Genomic DNA, 27,047 nt, shown 5'->3' on the forward strand with positions numbered 1-27,047 from the left:
CAATGTGTAATGATACAACCACTCGAAAAACTGAAAATGAAATGTTGATCAACCATAGTGTCTTAACATTGCATTCGTATAAGGTTTAGGCTTCACTTACCTCCTCCACAGGATGCTGAGCATGGAAAGAAGTCCGTTTCTCTCCAACGATGAATTATAGGCTGGTAGAAGATAAACTGCACCACACTATCAGCAGCACCAGCGTAATGCACCTGAAAAATAAACCAACAGCTCAGGTAACATGCAAATTACATATTTAAAAGATTGTATGTTTCCTTTGACCCATGGAGATTTAAAGAGGTTGTCCACTGAAAAACCCTCTGAAGAAGTCCTCCTTGTAAAACAGAAAAATACATACTCCCCTCCTGTAATCCTGTAATACTTCCATTCTAGCAATGTTGGCACTGGGTCTCCCAGGTCTTGTTTGACACATTAGCTCTACAGCCAATCAGCAGCTGCTATTGCCTGTTACACTCTCACGTTTTCCACTTCTCCAAGGTTCATTCGAAGGAAGTAATAGTGGCTCCTGTGCTATAACAATGTCATACAAACTTGGCTGACCTGGCGCCAACATTGCTGGAACGTCGCCAATGCGAGGTGTGAACTGATATTATTTTTTACAAGAGAGAGTATTTAGTTTAAAAAAGGGATTCTCTAGGAATTAATCATTAACTAGTGAAAAGATATATAACAGTTGAGACCATGAATGCCAAACAGTGTGTTGTCTGCCAGGTGCTCATGTTCAACATATTGCGGATCGGATATACAGATTGCTCGGTGGGGCCGGAAAAACTCAGTGGTCCTGGTGAACATTGGATCTAATGACAAAGTTAGAGGCAGGTGGAAGGTTCTTTCAGAAATACTACCAAAGCAATAAGTGTAAGTAGAAAGACAACGGGAGCTTAGGTAGATAAAGAAGTGACTTAGAAATTGGTACAGGAAGTCGAGGTTTGGATTCCTGGAAAACTGAGATGACTTCTGTGATGGATACAGGCTCTACGACAGGGACGGGCTGCACCTCAATGGGGAGGTTGCAGCTTTGCTGGGGAAAAAATGGTCAGATGGATGGGGGAGTTTTTAAACTAGGATCTAAGGGGAGGGAGAGTAGTTTTGCAAATAATGGGATAGAGCAGATGCAGTGGAACAGTAGGGGTCAAAGTGATTTAGAGGGGGCTGGGACATGCAAGAAAAGTAGGAGTAATAAATGTGTTAATAGTATGAAATGTCTGCTGGCAAATGTAAGAAGTCTTGAAAACAAAATGAATGAATTGGAGACTCTTATGTCAACCACAAATTACAATGTGGTGGGCATTACAGAAACCTGGCTGGATGAAAGCCATGACTGGGTGACAAACGTAGAGGGTTACACTACATTTATAAAGGACAGGAAGATAAAAAACGTGGAGAGGTGTGTATATTTATCAAATCTACCTTAAGACCTTTGCTCAATGATGACATTGGGGGAGCTGCAACAATGTAGAGTCAGTATGGGTAAATGTACACGAGGAGGCAATAATGGAAAGCTGCTAATTTGATTTTGCTATAAGCCTCCTAACATAGCTGATAACATAGATAGAGGGTGAAATGCTGCAACGAATTGAAAAGGCAGCTAATAATAATCAGGTTCTTATTATGGGGGATTTAACTATCCAGACATTCAGTGGGATATAGAATCTTTGAGTTGTGCTAAAAGCTGCAAGTTCTTATCTACAATTCAAGACAATTACCTCTTGAAAACCAGAGTTACACTCGATAACAACAAGGGTCACACTTATTTTACAACAAAACAGAAAAAAAACCTTATAAAATATAACTTTTAATAAATGCCTTTGAAAGTTAAGAAACACCTTCAAAAATATTAATAATGATGAGAGAGCGAGACTCTAAGGGTAATATACCAGAGGGAGCAAAAAAATTAATCAATGCAAATGCATTTGGTGAAGACATGGGGCAATAATAACCCTGTCATGCCCTAGTGTTCCCCACCTAGCAATGGAGGGTATGATGCCCTAAAGGTTTGTGGCCCCCCATTCACCGATGGGACTCCCTGGATAGCCCTATCGTCTACTCTTACTGAGGTAGTAATGGCAGGCACTATAACAGCTTTTAAAAAAGAACTGGATGCCTTCCTCAGCGAAAATAGCATGGTTATAGATAATTTAGTGGCAAAGAATGTATAATGGGGAAGAAAGTTTGAACTTCGCGGACCTAAGTCTTTTTTTTAACTTATGAAACTCTAACAATGAAATTGTAACAAGTAAAAGTGGAGAAATTATGAAAATCCCATCAAAATTTATGAAAACGGAAACACTTACATGCCTTGCCTGCTATCAATGCGGTTATTAATCGTTGTTTGATGAATGTTCTGCCACGCTGAATGCACTTGGGCAATTGTTGACTAATGGTGTCCCATATGTGCTTGATTATAGTGACAAGTCCTTAGATGTTACAGGCCAGGGTAATATGTTTAGGCCATGCAAGCTGCTAAAAGTAGCAAAAGCAAGATCTGAGCTGGAGTTGTCATGTCCTAAAAAATGGCTTCTGGGATTCTTTAACATTCTCTTGTGAAGGCCTTTTCATGGCGTTGCCCACATGGTCTTCAGACTAAGTTCCAGCTATTATTACATCAGAGACAAAAGCAGAAGTAATTTGTGAAGAGGTCAGACCCTCCATTTTAGCCTCCATTGCTGTGGTCAGTGAAATACCTGTAGCTTGACAGCTGGCTTGTAGCCCAATGATATGCAAAGGCCTTCTGATGGTCCATGTAAAGACTGTTTGATGCCTAAAGGCTTGGTATGGGACATTTCATTTCACTTGCAAAGCAGAATGGATCTTTGAATTTTGAAAATCACTTGGCAATGCCTTGAAAAGGCCAAAAGAATGTCACAATATTTGTACTTGTGTGATAATGGTGTAATGCTATGGACATTTCTCCAAAGTGACCCATGAGATGTTTTTTTTAACACAATAATGCCAGGCTGCATGTTTCTTGTGATACTGTAAGTACGTTGCATGTGTAAGGAGGTAGATCTGTGGTCATGTTTCCTCCTTGAAGACATCAATGGTTTTAATGCAAGTATGTCATATAAGCTGTAGTAGCTAGAGTATAAAATGGTGTAATGTAAGATACAATGTATAGTGTATAAGATGGATATTATGTGGACTGCAGTACTAATACTGGCCACAAGAGGTCAATGTCTCTCTGTTGATATGTTTATATTTCCCGGTGGGCTGCAGGATCCTGTGTTCAGGCATGACAGGATTAACTTCAAAGCTGGCCCATAATGGGGAGGAGGTGAAAAGCACAAGTGGAAGGAAGTTCCTGGTTCAGGAGTTAGTGTGTTGAGTGTACTGGTGAAGGAAGGGGTTGTTCTAGTTAAGCTGGTGTGGTGTGAAGCAAATAGCACAGAAACAGCAAGAAACCATTAAAGGGAACCTGTTGGAGAGACAGTGGTCACATTGGCAGGCAAGTCAGAGGAGACCTGTGGGAAAGAAGCCAATAACATAATGAGTCCAGTGTATGCCAGTAGTGGGGGACCCAGTGAAGTGAGGGTACTGCCCAGCTAAGAACACAAGGAAAAGTGATGCAGCTCTAAAAGCGGCTCTTGTAAGGGATCACTGACGGTGGGCCTCTGTGTTATAAAGAAGTTACCATGAAGTGTGCCGCCTTCTGAATTTTGTGCTTCAGTGTTGTGCTAAGTAAAGAGTACTTTGTTGTTTTGACTGTTTCTGTCATTCTTATCTGGAATTCTCATGAACCTGGTGAGGAGCATAAAAGGACCGTCTTGAAGGTTCTCAAGTTATCAGCATTGAAAACACACACACAAAGGGCTCTAATTTTAGTGGTGCTGAATAGGGATGATCAAATACCTCAAATATTTGGCTACGCCCATATTCGACGAATAGGTCGCCGCTATTCGACTATTTGCGAATATTCGATGCAACTATTCGGGCTTCCCATAGACTTACATTGCGCATCGAATATTCGCATAGTGGCGACCTATTCGTCGGATATTTGCGAAGCCGAATATTGCCGAATATTTGTGGTATTCGATCATCCCTAGTGCTGAACTTTAAACACTCGCCCTTGGCTGTAGCCTTGGGCTCAATTACACGTGTCCGGAATGTGCTACCATGGACTCTAGCATCTCCGAAATTGTCTCCTATCTAGCACATCTGGGAACATCATTAGTTGTCATTTGCAAAGGCAGTTACCAGAATTGGATCTTGATGATTTGCGAGCACAAGAGAACTCAGTGTGGCAGAATGTTCCACAGATAATGACCCCACTCATAGAATGCCAAAACGTGTAAGTGCATGTATTTAGTATATTTCTGGAGATAACGCTTATAATTGTAAATTAATAAATCAAGATGTTTTAAAAATTTTGTTTACATTTTTTCAACATTTGCAGATAAATAACATGTCTAGTGATCCTGTGATCTTCAAAATTCTGAAACGATTCATTTTTGGTATTGAGATTTCAATTTTGAAGAGTGTATTTATCATTGTATATCAATCTCTAACCATTTCTCTGCCTCAACTCACACTTGGGTTTTGCTCTGTATAATTTTAGGAAGAGAGAAACAGAATTCATGTGGAAAGTGGATCCATTACAAAATGCAAGTGTGACGCCTCTGGACTAGTCAAGGCATCACAGGGGACTGCACGCTCTTTATTCTTAGTGCAGGACTCAACCCCTCTGGGATTTTTGGATGCTGATGGAGGCAGTGCTGCAGGTTGGGAACCCAGAACCAAATCACATCTCACACCACACCCTGTCAGGCACACCAGTGGGCTGCTAAGCTGGAATAGGGCCGCCACCTAGTGGTCAGGCGGGGAGGTGGGAGGTGACAAGGAGAGTTGAGTGGTAGCCCTCGAGCAGTGAGGAGCTAGGAGGAGCGTGTGGCTCCCGGAGAGGAGAAGATTGGGTTGCAGACGGTAGTCTGAACTCGGAGGAGTCGAGACCCAGTCGCGGGATATTGGGACTGGGTGCTCGGCTTAGTCTCAGAGGACGGTCAGCAGCAAGTACAATAGCCGGTCTGGGACCGAAAGCTCGTCGGGGTACTGGACCCTAGGTCAGGGAGAGACTTCAAGCAACCCGGCAATTAACCTGCGGAGGATAGGGCCTTTATGGACTGTCCCCACGAAGCTTAGAGATCGGGGGTACTAGCGTAACGAGGGGGATAGGGCTTTCCAACCAAACCAGCACAATTAAATCCCAAGCGTAAGCTCCTGAGAGCACAGCTCCTTCACACAAAAAGTGGGGAGTGGGGCCCGGACAGCTTCAAGCTTACGGGCCACTTGGACACTACTAAAATCTGTGCACGGAGGCAGACTCTGGACCATCAGGCAGAACTCCAGGGGACGGAGACCCGGATGACCTTCCCCAAGAGGGCAGCGGCACCCAGAGACTTGGTTTACTACGTTGTCAGCGTCTGCTTTCCTTCGAGCCACGAGTAGCGACACCCGGATCCGAGCGGTTCGACCGCTACTTGAGCGGTACAGATGCAACCAGAAACAGAAGGGCCCTATTATACTATATTAGCTTCTGATCTTTAAAGGGAACAAAAAGTACTACCGGAACCGGAACTCAAAGAGCGGGCTATTACAGAGCCTAACTGTCTGAGAATGGAAGCATTCTTGTTTTCATTCAGAGACTGAAAACACGTTTTGATCTAGTCCAGCTGCTTGGAAATGGTGAGGGATTGAAAACAATGTATATTAGAAAATTGCATAACTTTTCATTACACAAAGATGGAACATAAAACACAATTAAATGCATTCTGTATGCATTAAAAAATCACACTCTCCCCTTTCTAGTATATTGCACATTCCCAAATTCCACAGGATTTAGGAAAACTCATTTTACTATTGGATCCAAGCTAAAAAAGCTATTCTGCTTCTAATTTCAAGCTCAACATCTATATACACTGAAGATGTGGGACACATCCACACTTTGCATATAATATGTATATTGGTGATATGAGTAGCACATTTCTGAATCTAATGATTTAAACATTTCTACCATATAATTCCTAGAGGTGGAAACTGGTTAGGAAATGATTGGCAGGCTGTGGAAAAAGCAGGGGCAAGCACAAGCTATATCCTCAAATTGGAAAGCATGTGAAGAATGTATATGAATAACATCTGGCAAATGTAAGGCTGACCTCTTATTACATAGAAAAATAAAAATGGCCAGAAAAACACATTGGTATCTTAATGTGCAAGTAGACCCGCACACTTCTGATAGCTTATCGTTCATTCATTAGGTGCTCATTTGTCACACTCATTACAAACTAGTAAGGCATGTAGTACGTAGCTTGTAGGCTAATTTAAGATGTGCTTCTCACTTTCACAGTGATAAAGCTATTCCGCTGGTGGGGCAGTGGTTTCAGGGAATAGTTTTAGAAATTCTAGAGTGAAAGGCATCAAGATAAAACATATAAGATCAACAAATTGAACAGATCTCCTCCTGGTAATCCTTGCTCTGTTTACTGTCAATCACGTTTCTAAGAACCTTTCATACAGCAGCTGTGGGATATTAAAAAATGACTGCAGCCTTTCAAAATGTTACTGTGGTCTGAAGCTGTGGAAGGAACAGAAAGACTGGTATCTTACTTTTATGGCAATTCTTTAAAGGGGATATCCAGGATTATTATTATTTGTGTGTATGGGGTGAGAAATAACAGGCAGGTAGTTGCTAATTACCTACCTGTTCTGTACGACACTGATCTCCGCCTGCCATCCCCCTGCTTCATGTCACTGGCTCAGAGCGGTCACTGACCCCTCCTAACGATGATTCCCCTGCTTCATTTCACCGGCTCAGAGTGGTCACTGACCACTCCTAACAGTGATTCCCCTGCTTCATTTCACCGGCTTAGAGCGATTACTGACCACTTCTAACAATGATTCTTCTGCTTCATTTCACCGGCATAGAGTGGTCACTGACCACTCCTAACAGTGATTCTCCTGCTTCATTTCACCGGCTCAGAGTGGTCACTGACCATTCCTAATGATGATTTCTCTGCTTCATTTCACTGACTCAGAACGGTCACTGACCACTCCTAACAGTGATTCCCTTGCTTCATTTCACCGGCTCAGAGCGGTCACTGACCTCTCCTAACAATGATTCTCCCGCTTAATTTCACCGGTTCTAGAGTAGATTACTGACCACTCCTAACAATGATTCTCCTGCTTAATTTCACCGGCTTAGAGGAGATTACTGACCACTCCTAACAGTGCTCCATTTTACCGGCTCAGAGCGGTCACTGACCCCTCCTAACCATGATTCCTCTGCTTCATTTCACCGGCTCAGAGCGGTCACTGACCCCTTCTAACAATGATTCCTCTGCTTCATTTCACCGACTCAGAACGGTCACTGACCACTCCTAACAGTGATTCCCCTGCTTCATTTCACCGGCTTAGAGCGATTACTGACCACTTCTAACAATGATTCTCCTGCTTCATTTCACCGGCTTAGAGCGATTACTGACCTCTCCTAACAGTGATTCCCCTGCTTCATTTCAACGGCTCAGAGCGGTCACCGACCACTCCTAACTTAACATTCTTCTGCTTGATTTCACCAGCTCAGAGCGGTCACTGACCACTCCTGACAGGTATTTCCCTGCTTGATTTCACCTGCTCAGAGTGATTACTGACCACTCCTAACAATGATTCCATTGCTTCATTTCACCGACTCAGAACGATTACTGACCACTCCTGATAGTGATTCCCCTGCTTCATTTCACTGCCTCAGGTTTCCGACACACATCCGTGCCGCCGGAACGTGTTCAGTACGTTTTTGCACGTACCGGCGGCACGGAGACACGTACACCAATGCTACCCTATGGTAGCAGGCACACACATGTAAAACCACACAGAACATGTGTCCGTGTCCGTTTGTACATGTGTGCGTTTTCCAACACGCTGACATGTCCGTTTTTCTCTGGCATCATGGGTGTCACACGGCCCGCACCCGTACCACACGGATGTAGTGTGGATGCGGTCCCGTGTGACACGCGCCGGAGAAAACTCACGTGTCAGAGAAAAAAATAACAAATCTTTACTCACCTTCTCCAGCCCTCCTGTCTCTGCCGCTGCTGTGACTTGCTGCCGACCGCCGCTCATTATGCTCATTTAATATTCACTTCACTGCGGCCGGCAGCAGCAGCAGCTGGGAGTCGGCAGGGCTGGAGACCGAAGATCAGTACCCTGGACAGCAGGAAGGACCACGTGAGTATGCAAATTACCGGTTGTCCATGTGTTATAGCGGATAGCACACGGAGAACACACGTGGCCCACACGTACCGGAGACACGCACTTACCTACATGCAACACGCAGGGAAAATACGTGTCTCGCGGAATGTGCGTGATTTTCACATGAGTGTGGCAGAGGCCTCAGAGTGGTTACTCACCACTCCTGACAGTGATCCCCTGCTTCATTTTACTGGCTCAAGAGCGATTACTGACCACTTCTAACAATAATTCCATTCCCATGCTTCCTTTCACTGGCTCAAAATAGTTACTGACCACTTCTAACAGTGATTCCCCTACTTCATTTCACCGGATCAGAACGGTCACTGACCACTCTTGACAGTGATTCCCCTGCTTCATTTCACCGGCTCAGAGCAGTAACTGACCACCCTTGACAGTGATTTCCATGCTTCATTTCACCGTCTCAGAGCATCACTGGCCACTCCTGACAGTGAATCCCCTGATTCATTTCACTGGCTCAGAGTGGTCACTGACGGCTCCTAATAGTGATTCCCCTACTTCATTTCACCGGCTCAGAGCAGTCAATGACCACTCCTGACAGTGATTCCCATGCTTCATTTCACTAGAGCGGTCACTGACCACTCCTGACAGTGATTTTCCTGCTTCACTTCACCATATCAGTGTCACAGACCACTCCTGACAGTGATTCCCCTGTTTCATTTTTCAGGCTCAGAGTGGTCACTGATGGCTCCTGATAGTGAGTCCCATGCTTCATTTGACTGGCTCAAAGCGGTCACTGGTCACTTATGACATTGATTCCCTGCTTACGCTGACATCATATCGATAGAGCAGCATCTTCCCTTCTGCTCTGCTCTGTTGATGGGTGTCTTTGCAGATGTCATGCTGATTGACAGATGGTTCTCTGCTTCCAGCTGTCAATCAACATGACATCTGCAGTGACATCCCCTCAGCAGAGCAGGTCAGAATGGTCACTGACCACTCCTGACAGTGATTCCCCTGCTTCCACTGACATCATATCGATAGAGCAGCATCTTCCCTTCTGCTCTGCTCTGTTGATGGGTGTCTTTGCAGAAGTCATGCTGATTGACAGATGGTTCTCTGCTGCCAGCTGTCAATCAACATGACTTCTGCAGTGACATCTCCTCAGCAGAGTAGGCCTGAACAGGAATAGCTGCTCTGTTGATGAGATGTTAAAAAGAAAAAGGGGAATTGCCAGCTGAGCTGGGTGAGATCATCCCCATACAGAAATGCAGAACAGGCAGGTAATTAGTAACTATCTGCCTGTTAGTTCTAAACCCCAACAGTCAGAAAAGTCTTGGATAACCTCTTTAACTATTACCCGAGTAAAGATCAACATTAAAGTGAACCTTCAGCTTCACAAGAAAACAATTATAGCAAGGACCCTGCAGTAATATCATTTTTCTAAATCAAACTATTAGTAATTTTGATGATAACCCACAGAACGGACCGCCGGTAGTCTGTGCTGTTGGCTACACTAAACTAAGCAGTGACCTGTCATCAGTACAGGAGTGAATGCTGTAATATCCTATGGCGCTCACTTCTGCACTGAAGACAGTAGTTCAGCAGCAGGAGAAGCTTACTTTAGTGCAGCCCACAGAACAGACTTTCGGTGGTCCATTCTGTGGGTTATCATCAAAAATTGCTAATAGAATGATTTAGAAAAATGATTATACTGCAGAGTTTTTCACTATAATCATTTTCTTGTGAAAGTGGAGCTAAGCTTTAAAGGGAATCTGTCAGCAGGTTTTTCCCATCTCATAAGAGCGCAGCATAATGTAGGCAAAGAGACATTGAATCCAAAAATGTATCACTTAGGGGGGCTTTGCACACTACGACATCGCAGGTGTGATGTCGGTGGGGTCAAATCGAAAATGACGCACATCCGGCGTCGCAGTCGATATCGTAGTGTGCAAATCCTTTTTGATACGATTAACGAGCGCAAAAGCGTCGTTATCGTATCATCGGTGTAGGGTCCGACATTTCCATAATGCCGCTGCAGCGACAGGTACGATGTTGTGCCTCGTTTCTGCGGCCGCACACATCGCTGTGTATGAAGCCGCAGGAGCGAGGAACATCTCCTACCTGCGTCCCGGCTGCAATGATGAAGGGAGAAGGTGGGCGGGATGTTTACATCCTGCTCATCTCCGCCCCTCCACTGCTATTGGCCGCCTGCCGTGTGACGTCGCTGTGATGCCGCACGACCCGCTCCCTTAGGAAGGAGGCGGTTCGCCGGCCAGACCGACGTCGCAGGGCAGGTGAGTGCATGTGAAGCTGCCGTAGCGATAATGATCGCTACGGCAGCTATCACAAGATATCGCTGCTGCGACGGGGGCGGGGACTATCGCGCTCGACATCGCAGCATCGGCTTGCGATGTCGCAGCGTGCAAAGTACCCCTTAGTTTACTGGGTGCAGCAATTCTGACACAATCAAAGCTTTTAGATTTAGAAATGCAGTAGAGCTCAGAGAGCTGCCCCTGCCCAAACCAAGCTCTCTATTTACAATGTCTATAAACAGTGATCTGCTAATAACAGAAGGGGACAGCGTTGGACGAGTGTCCACGTGCCAGCTAGTCACAGCAATAATAAGCTCATTGTGCTAAAACAAAATACAATATTGCAAGTAAATAACAGCACAGAGACAAACGATTATATGTTTTAACCTTTACCGCATGCTGTCTTCAGATTACAAAAACCTGCTGATGGATTCCCTGTAACAAATTTCATAATGGACTCCTGCATAGTGGTTGTTTTCCTGAACCCCTAGAATGGACACGTAATGTTTCTATAGGTACATCCAGACTTCTAGGCACCAACCATGAGAGTTGCTGATTTTCCAACACTCATTATTACCTTATTATTGGACAGTTTTTTTTATTTAATGAGCGCCATAAAGATTTAAGCATCATTATTATGAGATGATTGAACATAAATTTCCAGAAAGGCTGAGTTCTTATGAGCATATGTAAAATCATCCGTTTTTCATCCCAAAAAATGGAGTGAATGGTGTTCTGTATGTCATTTTTTTTTCATCCATATTACATCCAGATGACATCTGTTTTACACATTAATAATCTAAAATATAATAAAATGCCAAATACAGTTTTCCATGTTTATAATTGCAATAGACTTGAAAAAAACGCATGCCATGAGGCTATTGACTTGCATTTGTCTGTGTGCTTTCCATATACTATCTGGTTTCCATACGGACAGCACACGGAAGTAAAATAAGCTCATCTGAATGAGTCCGAAATCTAAAAATGAAATATATAGTCAATGCCAGAATAAACTTCATGGTGCAGGGTCTTTAACAGCACATTTGGCTCCTACATCTACACTACATGTCGGGTAGTATACAGTGGGACACAGTACCATCATGGAGATCATGGTAACCACAAATAGTTAATAATAAGCTCAGTTATGCATCTCTTTAATTAACTGGATGGGTCCTTCCGTGCCAGCTGCGAGAGTTTATTTTTCTACCTCCTGCTGTCTGGGCACTTCCAGGTCATGCTGCCCAAAACAGGAACATTCCAGCGGAATTTGCATAGAACAATATGAAAGCGTTCTTGGAGGGGAATCACAATTCTTCCTAACCATTCCCCATCACAGTGCTATCGCTGCAGCCAATGCAGTCACTAATATAGGATTCAGAGACCCAGTTCATGGTATTCTGATTGTGACATGCAGAATACATGCAGTACCATAAACATGTGAATTTTAGAAATGATACTGCCATCACACTAAATTAGGAACTCATGAAATGTCTCATTTGTGGTGTGAGACCTAATCCTAATCAGGATTTTAGTCATACAAAATGAAAAGCACCTATATGTTCCGAATTATATTTTTGTATTCTTTTGAATATCTATCTAAACATTAATCTTCAAGAATAAAAATGAAAGAAAATGCATCTCTGAAGCCGTGTATTGTATGTGATTTCCAGAGAGCTCTCAGAATACCGGGTTTATATTCCTCAATAGTCTAGGTGAAAGCACAGCTCTATAACAAGTAACGAGTTGTGAAATTGTAGCGCCCCTGAGACTGGTCGCTACAGGGTATATCGTTATATCCTTCCCGGGCAGGAAGAGGTTTACCCGGTAAATTTACACACACCTCACATCACCATACAGCAGGGATGCCCTCCCCAATGGGGCTGAGTTCAGGTTTGGGTCATTATGGGCACCCCCTTAACATGCTGGGTCCATTGTGTGTAACAGGATGCCAGGCAGCCTAAGGGCTCTCCAGATCCACTGGACTTGGAGAACCAGGGTCAGGGAGAAGCAGTAACTAGGAAAGAGTTAATAATTTCTCTCACATAGCTTGTCCAAACACAGCCAGGAAGTGACTCCAGTTCCTAGCAGTCCCAGGTCACCATAAAAACGACCGGGATCCTTGCAAAGGTGGGAGGGCAGGAGTAGGAGTGAGTTACAGAGCAGACAGGAAGTCAAGAGAAGTTCCAGTCAGAGACAGAGCAGACACGCTGTGGAGCAGCTCACTAAGGGGTCGCCTGCAAGGCACCCCTTGGGGAGGTAGAACAGAACCATCTGGGATGTGATATCACACCGACCTCTGCAGGATTCTCCTGCAGAGGGGAGCCAGCCAGACTGGGGCTAGTAACACCTGAAAAAGGCTGCAAAGCGCAGCCAAAATGTGTAGCAACTGTCATGATTCTGCTGCCTGGAGTGTGCTAGAGCTATGCTGTGACTGCTATGATCTACATTTTATTGCTATTGGATCAATAAATCAGCTGGACATCTTACCAAGAGTGGCTGTTATTTTTCTCCCAGCGCCGCACAAGTTTGCTTTTCTTAGTAACACCTGGAGGGACGGGACCCGGTACCAGTAATCGTGGGCTCAAGGAGTACAGTTGCTGGGAGAGTACAGGGAGTACTCACAGGACTGAGCACCGCGGGGTGTAGAACCCTAGGTCAGACAGATGCTCTAAGCTCATCTGAAAACTCTGCCCGGTGAGTGGATCTTCACGGTTCCTCAGCAACCTGAAAGTCCAGAGCACAGCAGCAAAGGGAGAACCCAGTGAGCTGAGACAGAGGTCCAACACAGACAAAGTTCACCTCCTGTGATGTATATCCTGTAGCCCCCAGCCTCTCCTGTGATGTATATACTGTAGACCCCAGCCCCTTTTGTGATGTATATACTGCAGTCTTCAGCCACTCCTGTAATGTATATACAGCAGTGTCCAGGTGCACCGTGCGCGGCTAGGTCTGTTAAAGTGACGTACACCATGCAGCACGGCCTGCACTGCCACATGCCGGGGAGGAGCTGAACGGAGACAAGTGGGGGAGGTGAGTGAGGCTGCTGTCAGCTTCCCCATTTTAAAATGATCTGTAATATGTCTGTGTAGCGCCCCTGAGGCTCAGTCGCCACAGGGTATTGCATGTGACTTAAGGTGCAATACTAATCCAGGGTAAGGAAGAGGTTAACCACTGGTTTTCACGTACACAACACACACAGCTCAGGTGCTTTTCCGCTGGAACTGGGCCAAATGTAGTCACCATAACAACGGGTTTTTCCCAGCCACCAGTGAGTAATCAGGAAAGTGGGGGAAGCACAGGGGAAGTGAGAGAAAACACAGTTTTTACCTCAGATAGTCTGAGACTCAGAACAACACAGTCGTTGTGGAGAGTGCTTCAGAACTTCCACAGTTAGGACCGGGCTGACTGGAAGGAGCAGGAGATGACCAGTGGAGCTGTGGGAGATAGGAGAAACAGGGTAGCTGGAGGTAGAGCTCAATAGTTCAGCAATGGCGCAGTTCAGGGTGCAGAGCCCTAGGGTGGCGTACACTCCACGTTGCGCCACCAGATTCTGTAGGACAGGGGGATTTCATGTCTCTCTGGCCACCAAAAATCCCGGGGCACAGCAGCACAAAGAGTCAGGAGTCAGGACCATGGTCGGGCCCACGTTTGATTCACGCTGCCCGCGAACGGGACAGGAACGTTAACACCGATCAGGGGTCCCCGAGCACTTCAGGTCACAGGTATCTACACAGAAAGCGCAAGGAAGGAAGGTCTCACACTCCACAACACTGGTGGTGGCCTCTGAGGTACCTGGGATTGGCTGGGGCCCATCACGGCGGAAACCAGCACTCCAAGGGTAACAGCTGAACTGTGAGTAAAAGACCTGGAACCACAACTACTGTGTCAGCCCTTCATTGTCGTCAATGTCGCCCCACGCTTCGGCGCCCATGGCCACTATTATCTCCATCATCCTCCCTGGGGCCTAGCTTCACCTGCTGGAAGATGAACTATCCCAGCTGCGACACCATCCGCCCCAGGCTAATCGCTGGCTGCAAACCGCAGGTGGTATCATGAGACAACTACAACTCCCAACCCCCTCAACCTCCATCATCCCATCCTCCTCCCTTTTATTGTACACCTCGGGACCACGAAGCCTGGCAGGGCCACCCATGACATCCCCCTGACCCGACATCACCGGCCCGGCGACAAGGAAATTTAACCCCTGCCCCGTGGGTGCTACATCTGTGTGTGCATGAAATGAAACAACTGAGATGCAATTGAAGTATAGACCTAAGGGGTTGAACAAAAGTATCATGTGAAATGTTTAGGAATTGAAATAATTTTTCTACAAAGCCTCCTTTTTCAGGGGCTCAAAAGTAAATGGAAAAAGTAACTTTAACATAAATAACATGTTCATTTTTAATACTTTTTAAGAAAATCCTTTGCAGGCAATGATTGCCTGAAGTCTGGAAGCCATGGATGTCCCCAAATGCTGGGTTTGCTCCTTTGTGATGCTTTGCCAGGCATTTACTGCAGCTGACTTCAGATGTTGCCTGTTTGTGGATCTTTTTGCCTTAAGTTTTGTCTTAAACATTTGAAATGCAATTTCGATAGGGTTGAGATCTGGTGTTTACTTGGCAAATTAATAATAACCAACTTCTTTGCCTTAACAGATTTCTGGCTTGCTTTTGCAGTATGTTTGAGATACACCTACTTCCTGAAGAGTTTTTTTCACTTGCGTGAATGTCGCGAAGTGTTTTCTTCACTATGGAAAGGATTATATGATCATTCACCATTGTTGTTTCTGATGGATGTCCAGGCCTTTTTGAGTTTCCAAGCTCATCAGCGCACTCTTTTTTCTGTAGAATGTAATAAACTGTTTATTTGGCCAGTGCTAACATTTCTGCTATATCTCTTATAGATTTCTCCATTTTTTCATACTAGTGATGGTCTGTTTATCTTGCATTGAGAGCTCCTTTGACAGCATGTTTGTTGGTTTACAACAACAGCTTTCAAATGCAAATGCCACACCTGGAATCAGCTCGAGACCTTTTACCTGCTTAATTGATGATGGATTAATGATAAACTAGCCCATGCAGCCCAATAAAGACCTTTTGAGATAATTAACCAATTACTTTTGATCCCTTGAAAAAGAGGCAGCTACATATTAGAGACCTGTAGTTCCTAAACCCTTACTCCAATTAGGATATGAAAACTCTCAAATTAAAGTTAAGAGTCTGCACTTTAAGTCCATATTGATTAAATATCTGTATCTTGAGTATGCCTTGGTAATTAGCTACAATGTCAAAATGTGTGTCACTGACCAAATATTTCTAGACCTAACTGTATATATAACATGTACAGTAACTTTTCAGTCACAGGGTCCAGGCTCGCTTAAACTCTTGAGATCAATTAGGTTTTCCTGTAATATTATGTAAAAACAAAAATTATGTGGTGTAATTGTAAATTTTGCCAACTTACAAACTAAGCTTTGCTACATTTATATTCTTACATTAACAACAAATGTATAGGTTTATTGTGACTTTAAGGAGAATTTCTCATTAAGCTTCACAAAACAAACTGCGTATATTATTAAAAAGATCTCGAAGACTGGATGAAGCTAATGTACTTACTTTAAAATCCATGGCAAAATGTCTGAATATGGCTGGAGTCACATGAGCGTATGTTCTCTCATGTAAGAGAATTATCACAATTAAACTTGGCTCAAACTCTGATCAGTGTTTGAGCCTAAAGTCATTTACAGTGATTCTCTTGCATGTAAGAATCAAAGCATTTGTGAGAAGACCGAGAACTTAATTTTATTGTCTCCATTGTCTGTGACATCCGAGTGCAGTCCTATATTTTGCACGCACCCGTAGACTTGAATGGGTGCACACCGTCCGATGTACACTGCCAATCACAGCATGCAGCAATTTTTTCCCTTAAGCCATGTGCCCACGGGAGCTTTTTGCTGCGGAATTTGCCGCGGAAAACCTGCGGATTTTTCTGGATTTTCCAGATAAATCCGCAGGTTCTAGCATGTACAGGCACTCCCCATGTTACCCTACGGGACATGGGGAGTGTCTGTGTCCACGCTGTGGAAAGTGCGGCTGCGGAATCTCCTGCGGAGATCCCTCAGCCGCACCTAACTGCATGTCAATTATTCATGCGGATTTACTTGTGGAGATCCCGGCCCTCCGCTATGGAGATAGACGCCGGGACGTCCGCAGGTAAATCGCGTGAAACTCCGCATGTTTCCCGCAGCTATTCCGCTGGAAACTCGCAGCTAAAAATAGCTGCGGATGCCGGCGGGCAGCTGCGGGAAACATGCGGCCGTACCTGCGAATATATCCGCAGGTACGAGTGTCCCGTGGGCACATGGCCTTATGCCGAATTGGATGTGAAAAAGTGCTGGCTGGCACTGCCCTATACTATAACAGTGGTCCGAGGGCTATGCAATAAAACATGGGATAGACCTTGTCCATGTAAAACGCTTGTGTGAGCAAACCCTAAATTCCCCGTCACACACAGAGATAAATCTTTGGCAGATCTGTGGTTGCAGTGAAATCATGGACATATTGTTCCATTTGTACACAGCCACAAACCTGGCACTGATTGTCCACAATTTCACTGCAACCACAGATCTACCACAGATCTACCACAGATCTACCACAGATCTACCACAGATCTACCACAGATCTACCACAGATCTACCACAGATCTACCACAGATCTACCACAGATCTATCTGTGTGTGTGTGACAGGGCCTTAACTCCATATTATAGCTGTCCCTCCTAAAATGAGTATTTTATAGGCAAATTCATAAATCAAACGGGATTCTCTATTAATATAATTTTAATAGCAGGTGGGAAAACTGTCAGTTAAGAATATAGTCATTCTGACTGTAGAGCAGCCTCATCAGGTCTATTATACTGATAAAATTAAGGATAGCATAGATTTTTTTATTGTTAAACTTCTGACAGATCTGCTTTAATTATGACATTTTTTGATCAACAAGTTCAGGAGACAAGTTATTTTGTAGTTACTGTAATTACAAATATGTAATGTATTTTCCCTAAAAAAATAAGTCCAATAATAACCTTATTTTAATTTGTTAAAAACATATACAGTATATCACAAAAGTGAGTACACCCCTCACTAAGCCATCTATACTGTATGCATGGCAACATTTATTGTTTACAGATCTTTAGAGAATTCTTTGCCAAGAAGTGCCATGTTGAACTTCCAGTGACCAGTATGAGAGAATGTGAGAGCGATAACACCAAATTTATCACACTTGCTCTCCATTCATACCTGAGACCTTGCAACACTAGTGAGTCACGTGACAATAGGGAGGAAAAATGGCTAATTGGGGACATTTTGGCCATTTTCACTTAGGGGTGTACTCACTTTTGCAGACAGCGGTTTAGACATTAATGACTGTGTGTTAAGTTATTTGGAGGGCACACAGAATTTACACTGTTAGGCTGGGGCCACACGGGGACTACTGCGATCCCCTTGCATGACACTCGGCTCGTGCTGGCAGTACAGCAGAGCCGAGTGTCATGCGTGTGTCCTTGCAACTGAGGTCCGTTCGTGCGAGCAAACCTCAGCTGCGGGGGGCGGGCTGGCTCTCAGGAGGGGAGGGAGGGATTTCTCTCCCTCTCTCCTGCGTAGCCGGCTATTGCCATTCTCGCACTGCACTAGCGGTACACTGGTGTACCGCGAGTGCAGTGCGATTTTTCTCTCGCCCCATTCACTTGAATGGGTGCGAGAGAAAGAGTCTCAGCTTACAATCGCAGCATGCTGCGATTGTTTTCTCAGTCCGATTAGGGCTGAGAAAATAATCGCTCATGTGCGCTGATACACAGGCTAGAATTGGTCAGAGGGGAATGCGATGTTTTATAGCACTCCACTCGCACTGTTTTTCTCGCTGTGTGGCTTAGGCCTTATACAAGCTGTACACTGACTACATTATATCAAAGTGTCATATCATCATATCATCAGTGTTGTTCCTTGAAAAGATATAATTTTCAAAAATGTGAGGGGTGTACTCAGCTTTGTGATATATACATATATCACATATACTGATATACCGTTAACTTTCCGACACCTGCTGCCTCATTAGAGAGGTTACTAAAGTGTACTTATTTTAATTATTTTACTGTAGTTACAAGGTAGGAGTTAGCGTTTGTCATGACAAACATATATATATATATATATATATATATATATAATATATATATACAGTACAGACCAAAAGTTTGGACATACCTTCTCATCTCTAGAACAACTATTAAGAGGAGACTTTGTGCAGCAGGCCTTCATGGTAAAATAGCTGCTAGGAAACTACTGCTAAGGACAGGCAACAAGCAGAAGAGACTTGTTTGGGCTAAAGAACACAAGGAATGGACATTAGACCAGTGGAAATCTGTGCTTTGGTCTGATGAGTCCAAATTTGAGATCTTTGGATCCAACCACCGTGCCTTTGTAGAAAAGGTGAACGGATGGACTCTACATGGCTGGTTCCCACCGTGAACTATGGAGGAGAAGGTGTGATGGTGTGGGGGTGCTTTGCTGGTGACACTGTTGGGGATTTAATCAAAATTGAAGGCATACAGAACCAGCATGCCTACCACAGCATCTTGCAGTGGCATGCTATTCCATCCGTTTTGCATTTAGTTGGACCATCATTTATTTTTCAACAGGACATTGACCCCAAACGCACCTCCAGGCTGTGTAAGGGCTATTTGACTAAGAAGGAGAGTGATAGGGTGCTACGCCAGATGACCTGGTCTCCACAGTCACCAGACCTGAACCCAGTCGAGATGGTTTTGGGTGAGCTGGACCGCAGAGTGAAGGCAAAAGGTCCAACAAGTGCTAAGCATCTCTGGGAACTCCTTCAAGACTGTTGGAAAACCATTTCCGGTGACTACCTCTTGAAGCTCATCAAGAGAATGCCAAGAGTGTGCAAAGTAGTAATGAAAGCAAAAGGTGGCTACTTTGAAGAACCTAGAATATAAGACATATTTTCAGTTGTTTCACACTTTTTTAAGTATTTCATTCCACATGTTTTAATTCATAGTTTTGATGCCCTCAATGTGAATCTACAATTTTTAGAGTCAGGAAAATAAAGAAAACTCTTTGAATGAAGATGTGTGTCCAAACTTTTGGTCTCTACTATATATATATATATATAAAAATATATATATATGTTTATATATATATATATATATATCTTTTTGTCATGACAAACGCTAACTCCTACCTTGTGACTACAGTAAAATAAATACACTTTAGTAACCTCACTAATGAGGCAGCAGATGTCGGAAAGTTAACGGTTCACATATATGAAGAATTCTAAGCAACTGGCACTGGATCAAAAATACTTTGTAGGGTATCATTTTAGAGAGGCTAAAAATGAGTAAAATATAGAATGTTGGAAACTGGACATTAGAAAATGATCCATAACCGTTAACTTGTAAAATCTGGATTAATGGCCCACACTGAGCAAAACGTTTGACATTAAGTCGCATATTTATGAAGAATGTTAGCAAATAATTCTCATTATATTACTAAGTCATCTAAGTCAAATCTGAAATAAATCCTAGCGTAATAAAGAATTACATGTAAATAGTTGTTTTATATGTAACATACTTGTGCCACATAGCCCCGTGTAATGGATTGCACACCAAGTGGCTTTGGTTCCCTTGACACTACAGAAAAGTCTTGGTTTCAGTGCAGCACTTTACAGTTTGGTGACTAAGGGCCTCTCAAGGTCTTTATGACCTTCTTAAAAAGCTTTCATTTTATTGTGATTCCCAAATGCTATATTTTTCTTGTGGTTCTAAAAGAAGGCAAGTATTACTTCCAGCAATGTGTTTTAGATTACTTCAAACAGCCTAAACCATGTACCGAGTGGGAAAAAATGCTATTTCATCTGTCAGTGCGCACATATAAGTTGAAAGTTCATGTGCCTACTGATGCTATATGAAAAGCTAATCAGTAAAATTGTTTTGTTCTATGAAATATTCATTCATTTGCATGTAAATTATTTAAGTTACAGGTCACTAGTAAGGATTATCTGAGGCAGGTCGTTCAGTGTTCATGGCAGGCAAAATATCATCTGTTTAAACCTCAGTGTGGACTGTTCTTTATCCCAAACTGTTTCCAAAAAACCTTCATCAACTAATCTTTAAAGAGACTCGAAAATGATTATTCCTGGACTACAATGCTATATATATTTGAGGGTCAAATATAAAAAGGGCAGGCTCAGCTAAGCTCAGCATTCAGTGCATAGGTCTAGATCAAATGTCATATGATGTGCCTGAAAAATACTTTAGAACATGTGTCCTTTATTTTTCCCTATAATCAGAGTAGTTTAATGCTTTGTTCCAAAGGATTCCACAATCATCTACTTTTGGTATTTTTAATTTCATGCTTGGACGCTACCATTTGTATCGAAAAATCTATACAAAAACATCAAGGGCATTTTGGAGGAAGACCATAAAGACTTTAGTACTAGCATGGGCAAGAACTAATTTGACTTTAACTATCATCTATGAATCTGCCATATAAAAAGGTAGTTCCAATCTTGTCCATTAATATCTAAAATGATAATACAGTTAGGCCCAAAAATATTTGGTCAGTTACCCAAGTTTTGGCATTTTAGCAGTCTACCAAAACATTTTTAAGATTCAGTTATATAGTCAACATGAATGTGAAGTGTAGACTCTCAGCTTTAATTTGAGGGTATTCGCATCCTAATTGGAGTAAAGATTTAGGAATTACAGCTCCTTAGTATGTAGCTGCCTCTTTTTCAAATGACTAAAAATAATTGAACAAATATCTCAAAAGCTCTTTAATGGGCTGCATGGGCTAGTCCCTATTTAATTCATCTACAATTAAGCAGGTGAAAGCTCTGGAGCTGATTCCAGGTGTGGCATTTGCATTTGGATGCTGTTGCAATGATTAGGAACCCACAATATGCGGTAAAATTTGTTCTCAGTGGAAGAGAAATAAACCATCATAAGGCTGAAAATAAAGAAGACATCAATAAAGGATATCAAAAATATTAGGAGGGGCTGAATCAACAATTTGGTACATTATGTAAAAATACAGTGCACTGGTGATCTTGGGAACTTAAAAAAGCTTGGAAGTCTATGGAAGATAACAATGGTGGATGATTGCAGAATCCTTTCCATAGTAAAGAAAAACTCCTTTACAACATCCACCCAAGTTAAGAACACTCTCCAGGATGTAGGTGTTTTAGTATCTAAGTGTAACATGAAGAGATGACTTCATGACAGCAAATACAGAGGGTTCACCACAAGGTACAAACCAATAATCAACCTCCAAAATAGAAAAGCCAAATTAGACTTTGCAAAAAAACATCGGGAAGACAGCCCAGTTCTGGAAAAACATTATTTGGATAAATGACACTCAGATCAACCTATAGCAGTTGATAGGAAGAAGAAAGTATAGAAAAGGCTTGCAATGGCTCATGATCCAAAGCACATCACATCCTCTGTAAAACATGGTGGAGGCAGTGTGATGTCATGGGTATGCCTGGCTTCCAACGACACTGGGTCACTAGTGTCTACTGATGATGTGACTGAAGACAGAAGCAGCCAGATGAATTCTGAAGTGCACAGGGCTATACTTGATACTCAGATACAACCATATTCAGCAAGGCTGATTGGACGGCGCTTCACACACAGATGTACAATGACCCAAAACATACTGCTAAAGATACATGAGGTTTCCAGACAAAGAAATTGAATATTTGGCAATGCCAGCAGTAAAGGCATGGAAATTATCACAACGGCGCAAACGCAGTGTTTGGTGACGTCCATGGCTTCTACAATTCAGCCAGTCATTGCCTGCAAAGGATTCTCTACGAAGAATTAAAAATAAATATTTTATTTATGGTAAAGTTACTTTGGCCAATGACTTTTAAGCCCCTGAATGAGGAGGCTTTGTCAAAAAATAACTGCAATTCCTTAATGTTTCACAGGAAACCTCTTTCAACCTCTAAATCTGAAAGTCTACACTTCACTTGTATCTCAGTTGTTTCATTTAAAAAAAAAATAATGGCATGCAGAGGCCAAATCTTGAAGATTTGGTCACTGTCCAAATATTTCTGGACCTAACTATATGTGTGTTTAAGTTGGATTATCGAAACAGTGTTGCTCATCCTTGCCTAACTATTTCTATAGGGCCCGATCACCCAATGCTGCAGCATAGGCACAGATATTCCCATATCAGCTATTAATTAATATAATTATATGACTAACTTGGTTGATGTGTTTATGAGCTTTACTTTAGCACTGTTACAAAGAACAGCCATTGAACCCTCGAGTTTTCCAAAATGACAGATAATGAGGAGAAATCTATAAGTGCATTCTTAAATTTGGACAGCTTAAAACTAGACATGGCAGGCAGAAGTGCCAAATTTATAACAATTTTGAATATTGTATGATAGATTTGATGTGTTTTGCTAGACACTTTATATTCCTAACCGCATATCTTAGTTGTAAAGTTAGAGCAAATTTATTTGCATGTCCTATTCCATCACCAACAACAGTGGTCTGTGGCCGTTAGGTGGGAAAGAGAATGCCGCCTCTTACCTGGCTGTGTAAAAAAAAAAATCAAATCTTTATTTTTTATATAGCGCTAACATATTCTGCAGCGCATTACATACATCAGGAACACTGTCCCCATTGGGGCTCACAATGTAAAGTCCCTATCAGTATATTTTTGAATTGTGGGAGGAAACCGGAGTACCCGGAGGAAACCCATGCGAACACAGGGAGAACATACAAACTCCTTGCAGATAGTGTCCTTGGTAGAGTTGAGCGCGGTTCGTGGTTCGTGGTTCTCCAGTTCTAGGCTCGAGTGATTTTTGGGCTGTTCGAGATCGAACTAGAACTCGAGCTTTTTGCTAAAAGCTCGATAGTTCTAGATACGTTCGAGAACGGTTCTAGCAGCAAAAAGCAGGGCTTTTTACAGCTACAGTGAGCAGGAGCCATCGCTGGCAGCCTGCCACAAGCTGGTAACCAAGATAAACATCGGGTATCCAAGCAAAGCGCTTTGGTTAGTAACCCGATGTTTATCTTAGTTACGTGCAGGAAGCCCACACTTTCCCGCTCAGCTCGCTCCACCCCCTCCTGCCCGCGGCATGTACACATACATACACATACACAAACACACACACACACACACATCCCCCCCCCCCCCTGCCCGCCCGCCCGCCCGCCCGCCCGCTCGCTCGCTCGCTCGGCTTACCTGCGGTGATGAAGTCCCGCCATCCCGACCTCAGCGCTGTCACTGTCCTCCATGGCCGCCGCTTGTCACATCACCTATCGCTTCCGACCCGAGACTGACACTGGCGGTGACGTCACGGACCTCTCGCGATACTTGATGTGAAGGCGCCGGTCATTGACCTCAGTGACAGGGGCTGTCAGTGTGCTAGAGATCAGCGCAGGTAATGTACCTCACTGACAGCAGCACTTGTCACCCCCCTGCAGTGACCTGGGCTGACCCATTGATGTTAGCTCAGGTCACTGCACTGCTCTCCCAGCCAATGGGGAACATCCTGCTCTTCATTGACTGGGACAGTGTGCATCGTCATGGCAACCCCTTGGATTACACCAGACCTGGATTTGTTTTTCAATCTAATAAATTGGTTAAAGAGGGAATGTTTTGGGGAGTGTTTTTTCAAATAAAAATGTGTTTGTCGTGTATTTTTTTTTTATTACTGACTGGGTTGGTGATGTCGGGTATCTGATAGACGCCTGACCTCACCAACCCCAGGGCTTGATGCCAGGTGACATTACACATCTGGTATTAACCCCAAATATTACCCCGTTTGCCACCGCACCAGGGCGCGGGATGAGCTGGGGCGAAGCACCAGGATTGGCGCATCTAATGGATGCGCCACTTCTGGGGCGGCTGCGGCCTGCTATTTTTAGGCTGGGGAGATTCCAATAACCATGGACCTCCCTAGTCTGAGAATATCAGGCCCCAGCTGTCTGCTTTACCTTGGCTGGTGATCCAATTTTGGGGGACCCCTACGTGTTTTTTTTTTAATTATTTATTTAATTTAAAATAACAGCGTGGGGTGCCCTCAGTTTTGGATTACCAGCCAAGGTGAGGTTGCCAGCTGTGGTCTGCAGGCTGCAGCCGTCTGCTTTACCCTAGCTGGCTACAAAACTAGGGGGAACCCTATGTCATTTTTTTTTCATTTTTTTGGCTAAATACAAAGCTAAGCACCCCTTAGTGCCACATGAAAGGTACCAAAGGGTGTTCCACTTTTTCTCCATTTTTTTCTCCACTTTCTCTCCACTTTTTCTCCACTTTTTCTCCATTTTTTTCTCCACTTATTCTCCACTTTTTCTCCTCTTATTCTCCACTTTTTCTCCACTTTTTCTCCACTTTTTCTCCACTTTTTCTCCACTTTTTCTCCTCTTATTCTCCACTTTTTCTCCTCTTATTCTCCACTTTTTCTCCACTTTTTCTCCACTTTTTCTCCATTTTTTTCTCCACTTTCTCCACTTTTTCTCCACTTTTTTCTCCACTTTTTCTCCTCTTATGCTCCACTTTTTCTCCTCTTAATCTCCACTTTTTCTCCACGTTTTCTCCACGTTTTCTCCACTTTTTCTCCACTTTTTTTCCACTTTTTCTCCTCTTATGCTCCACTTTTTCTCCACTTTTTCTCCACTTTTTCTCCTCTTATGCTCCACTTTTTCTCCACTTTTTCTCCACTTTTTTCTCCACTTTTTCTCCTCTTATGCTCCACTTTTTCTCCACTTTTTCTCCACTTTTTCTCCACTTTTTCTCCACTTTTTCTCCACTTTTTCTCCTCTTATGCTCCACTTTTTCTCCACTTTTTCTCCACTTTTTCTCCATTTTTTTCTCCACTTATTCTCCACTTTTTCTCCTCTTATTCTCCACTTTTTCTCCACTTTTTCTCCACTTTTTCTCCTCTTTTTCTCCACTTTTTCTCCACTTTTTCTCCACTTTTTCTCCATTTTTTTTCTCCACTTTCTCCACTTTTTTCTCCACTTTTTTCTCCACTTTTTCTCCTCTTATGCTCCACTTTTTCTCCACTTTTTCTCCACTTTTTCTCCACTTTTTCTCCACTTTTTCTCCTCTTAATCTCCACTTTTTCTCCTCTTATGCTCCACTTTTTCTCCACTTTTTCTCCACTTTTTCTCCATTTTTTTCTCCACTTATTCTCCACTTATTCTCCACTTTTTCTCCTCTTATTCTCCACTTTTTCTCCACTTTTTCTCCACTTTTTCTCCTCTTTTTCTCCACTTTTTCTCCACTTTTTCTCCACTTTTTCTCCACTTTTTCTCCATTTTTTTTCTCCACTTTCTCCACTTTTTTCTCCACTTTTTTCTCCACTTTTTCTCCTCTTATGCTCCACTTTTTCTCCACTTTTTCTCCACTTTTTCTCCACTTTTTCTCCACTTTTTCTCCACGTTTTCTCCACTTTTTTCTCCACTTTTTCTCCTCTTATGCTCCACTTTTTCTCCACTTTTTCTCCACTTTTTCTCCTCTTAATCTCCACTTTTTTCTCCACTTTTTCTCCACTTTTTTCTCCACTTTTTCTCCACTTTTTCTCCTCTTATGTTCCACTTATTCTCCACTTTTTCTCCACTTTTTCTCTACTTTTTCTATGGTCGGTCTACCCATTAGCTCTGCCATGCATACTGTAGCTCTACACCTACTGCACATGTTACTTTATGATTGACATCTCTTTCGTACCAGAGCTGTCTAAGCCTACTCTGACCCCATATTTGTCATTACTATATTGTCCTTGTACTGTATTATGACATTTGTATCATGTGTTTCATTTCTTGCTGTGTTGCAATTTTTTTGCTGCATCCCAATTGTACCTCTACATTGTTCAAGTTTATGTTATTGTTCTCTCACTCTTATGTGATACTGATTATTGTCATTTTTCATGATTACAAGCAGATAAGTCCAATCTGACGAAGGCTCAGGCCGAAACGTCATTTGTAACTTGTTTTGGACAAAAACATATATGCTTATGAAAAAAAAATTTTCTTAATACGGACCAATAAAGAGTGATTTTGCATTACTATCCGTTGTGACTTACTGACTTAGTCTGGGAGATATAGAGTGCCGAGGTTACTCACTAATTTTATCTATTATTACCTCTGAGCACCTATATACCAGTGAGCAGAGCTTCCTCTACAGTAGTTCTCCTGATTAGGCATGCCCTTACCTCATGAGCAGGGCATTGCAGCTTTGGTAGCAACCATTACGACATGGACTCTGCTGCTGTGGACCCGGGGAGAGTGAGTGCAGATTCATTGCACCCACACTCCTCACATGAAGGGTCCGCACTCCTAGAAAATGGGGGATACGTTCCCTGAGTGTCTCCCCCCCATATTCTAGACGGTCCAGAGTCGTCGTGGGACCCCTTTATTTTTTTTCTTACAATAAATTGGTGAAAGAGGAAATGTTTTGGGGACTGTTTTTTCAAATAAATTTCTTTTG

At 43.1% G+C, this 27,047-nt stretch overlaps 1 protein-coding gene across 3 annotated transcripts in view; it reads right to left on the bottom strand.

Moving 5' to 3' along the window:
- The window catches only part of ADAMTSL1 (ADAMTS like 1), a 483,577-nt gene that overhangs the window by 245,735 nt on the left and 210,795 nt on the right, over window positions 1-27,047 (bottom strand). For all 3 annotated transcript variants that reach the window (XM_075316452.1, XM_075316459.1, XM_075316466.1), the window contains exon 8: window positions 101-212. In XM_075316452.1, coding sequence (XP_075172567.1) covers window positions 101-212 — 112 coding nt within the window. The remainder of the gene's footprint in view (window positions 1-100; window positions 213-27,047) is intronic.

This window comes from Anomaloglossus baeobatrachus, chromosome 1 (assembly GCF_048569485.1).
Source record: "Anomaloglossus baeobatrachus isolate aAnoBae1 chromosome 1, aAnoBae1.hap1, whole genome shotgun sequence".
Classification (NCBI taxonomy): domain Eukaryota; kingdom Metazoa; phylum Chordata; class Amphibia; order Anura; family Aromobatidae; genus Anomaloglossus; species Anomaloglossus baeobatrachus.